Below are 1846 nucleotides of genomic sequence, written 5' to 3'. Positions count from 1 at the left end.
CAATATAATTATATAAAATATAGTTACATAAAATATGTACATAACATATATACAATTATAGAAAATTATAAAAAATTATACAAATCTTACAATATTTTATAATTTATGTATAAAAAAATTCTGAATTTTTAGAATTTCTGCATCATTTTATAACTGTTTAGAAAATATCTCAAATTTTTTTATACGAATTTTACGTACAATATTTCAGAATTCATATGTATGTATATATATGTATATGAAAAATTCTATTAAAAAAAGTATAGATATTTTAAATATATGTATATTTCTGAAATGTTGTTCAATTCTTATTATAATTCCTATTCACTCCAACGAACGCGTTAAAGTGAGGAGCTAAGGTAGGAACACGCGAACAAACATTGTAGTACTAAGTAATACATGATAAAAAAAGAGAGACCGAACCTAAATGATGTATGACGAAAACAACAAAGTTAAACTGAATCTACGAACGATCATTGTGTAAGCGATAGGACAGAAAATTAGAGAGAGACGCTTGCAAACTGAGCACATCATGTAATCCTTCGACCATGGGTCGGACCGCCGGATATGCTCGGGTAAGATTAATTGCAAATGGCACCCAAACATAAAAATCCATTCCATTCAACGGACTTTCAATTAGGGGTCACGAATCAGGATTCACTTTCATTTCACGGGGTTAGGTCTCTTTCTCTCTTACTTCGTGGTGTAAGCGTATATGAGAGGAGTTTTGTTAGAGTTCCTCCAGTAAGAGATAAATAAGAACAGAAGAACGCCATTGCCAGGTGTCAGGTACTGACCGGAAACAGCACAATTTCACCATGATTGACAGTTGATAGTCTGATTTCGTGTTCGCGTCTTCTATATCATGAAATAGTTGCTCACATCAATTCACAGATTCACTACCACATTGAAAGTATCTGCAAATGGCGGTTTAAAGGGATCCGAAATCTGACCAATCAAGAATCGATGCCCCATGATTTGACTCTTACTAGAGGGACTCTAAAGTTTTGTCATTCGACCGCTACCTACCGAGCATCATCAATACTAATTCAGAACCTGATTTTGGTCACATTTTTCAAAGTCTAGCTCGGTCTCCTGTTCTCTATCCTCCATGATCCGGGCTTAGGATGCTGTTCCATTTCTGTCAGATTTCGGAAAACGAAATCTCGGAAAAGTAATAGAATGGAGACCAATCAATCTGGGGATCGATTATGGATTTTGAAAAGAGGTCAAAATTACAAAAGTGAGCAAAGGTTACTAGGTATTAACCAATTAAATTATGAATACTCTAATGAATTTGCTCATTTTTGTAATTTTTACCTCATTTGAAGATATCAAAATCCATCCCCTGGGTAGTCATGTCAACTCTTTCTCTAGAGCAGAACCATGAAAAGTGAAAATTCTTTGTATGTATGTGTATATGTATGAATATACATATATAAAAATTTTTACTTTTCATGTTTCACTCTAACAAAAAAGCATCGCTACTCAGAATCAGAGAGAATCAAAGGAGAGTGGAGTAGATAGCGTTTCTCTTCTCTGATTGGTTCCGCCATTTTTTCGCTCTCTTCTGCAAATGTGCATGCGTGCACGTACGTATATATACATACACACAACACTAGTGCGGTACAATATTAGTGTGTGCAACATCATACATTCCATCACGCTTCTATCATATCTCCTACTCCAACAAACGGTGGCTTTCGGCTGAATCCGCTCCACTCTCCCTTGATTCTCTCTGTCCAGAATTATTGCATTACTGTTCGTCTACACATATACATGATATATAAAAATTTCAGACTGATAAGCACGCAATTTTATTCTCAATTATATAAATAGTTATATTTTT

General features: G+C 34.3%; 1 protein-coding gene across 8 annotated transcripts in view; it reads right to left on the bottom strand.

The window, feature by feature from the left end:
- LOC108693047 (zinc finger protein 189-like) overlaps nt 1-1846 on the bottom strand; it is a 68102-nt gene that overhangs the window by 56411 nt on the left and 9845 nt on the right. Inside the window, exon 14 of one of the 8 annotated variants that reach the window (XM_018201709.1) lies at nt 795-855. The exons of the other annotated variants lie outside the window; for them this stretch is intronic. Coding sequence (XP_018057198.1) covers nt 811-855 — 45 coding nt within the window. The 3' untranslated portion in view covers nt 795-810. The remainder of the gene's footprint in view (nt 1-794; nt 856-1846) is intronic. 8 annotated transcript variants of the gene reach the window in all.

Source organism: Atta colombica, unplaced genomic scaffold, assembly GCF_001594045.1.
Source record: "Atta colombica isolate Treedump-2 unplaced genomic scaffold, Acol1.0 scaffold86, whole genome shotgun sequence".
Taxonomy (NCBI): Eukaryota; Metazoa; Arthropoda; class Insecta; order Hymenoptera; family Formicidae; genus Atta; species Atta colombica.
The sequence above is the reverse complement of the archived record's forward strand: the minus strand, read 5'-3'. Positions and strand labels throughout refer to the sequence as shown.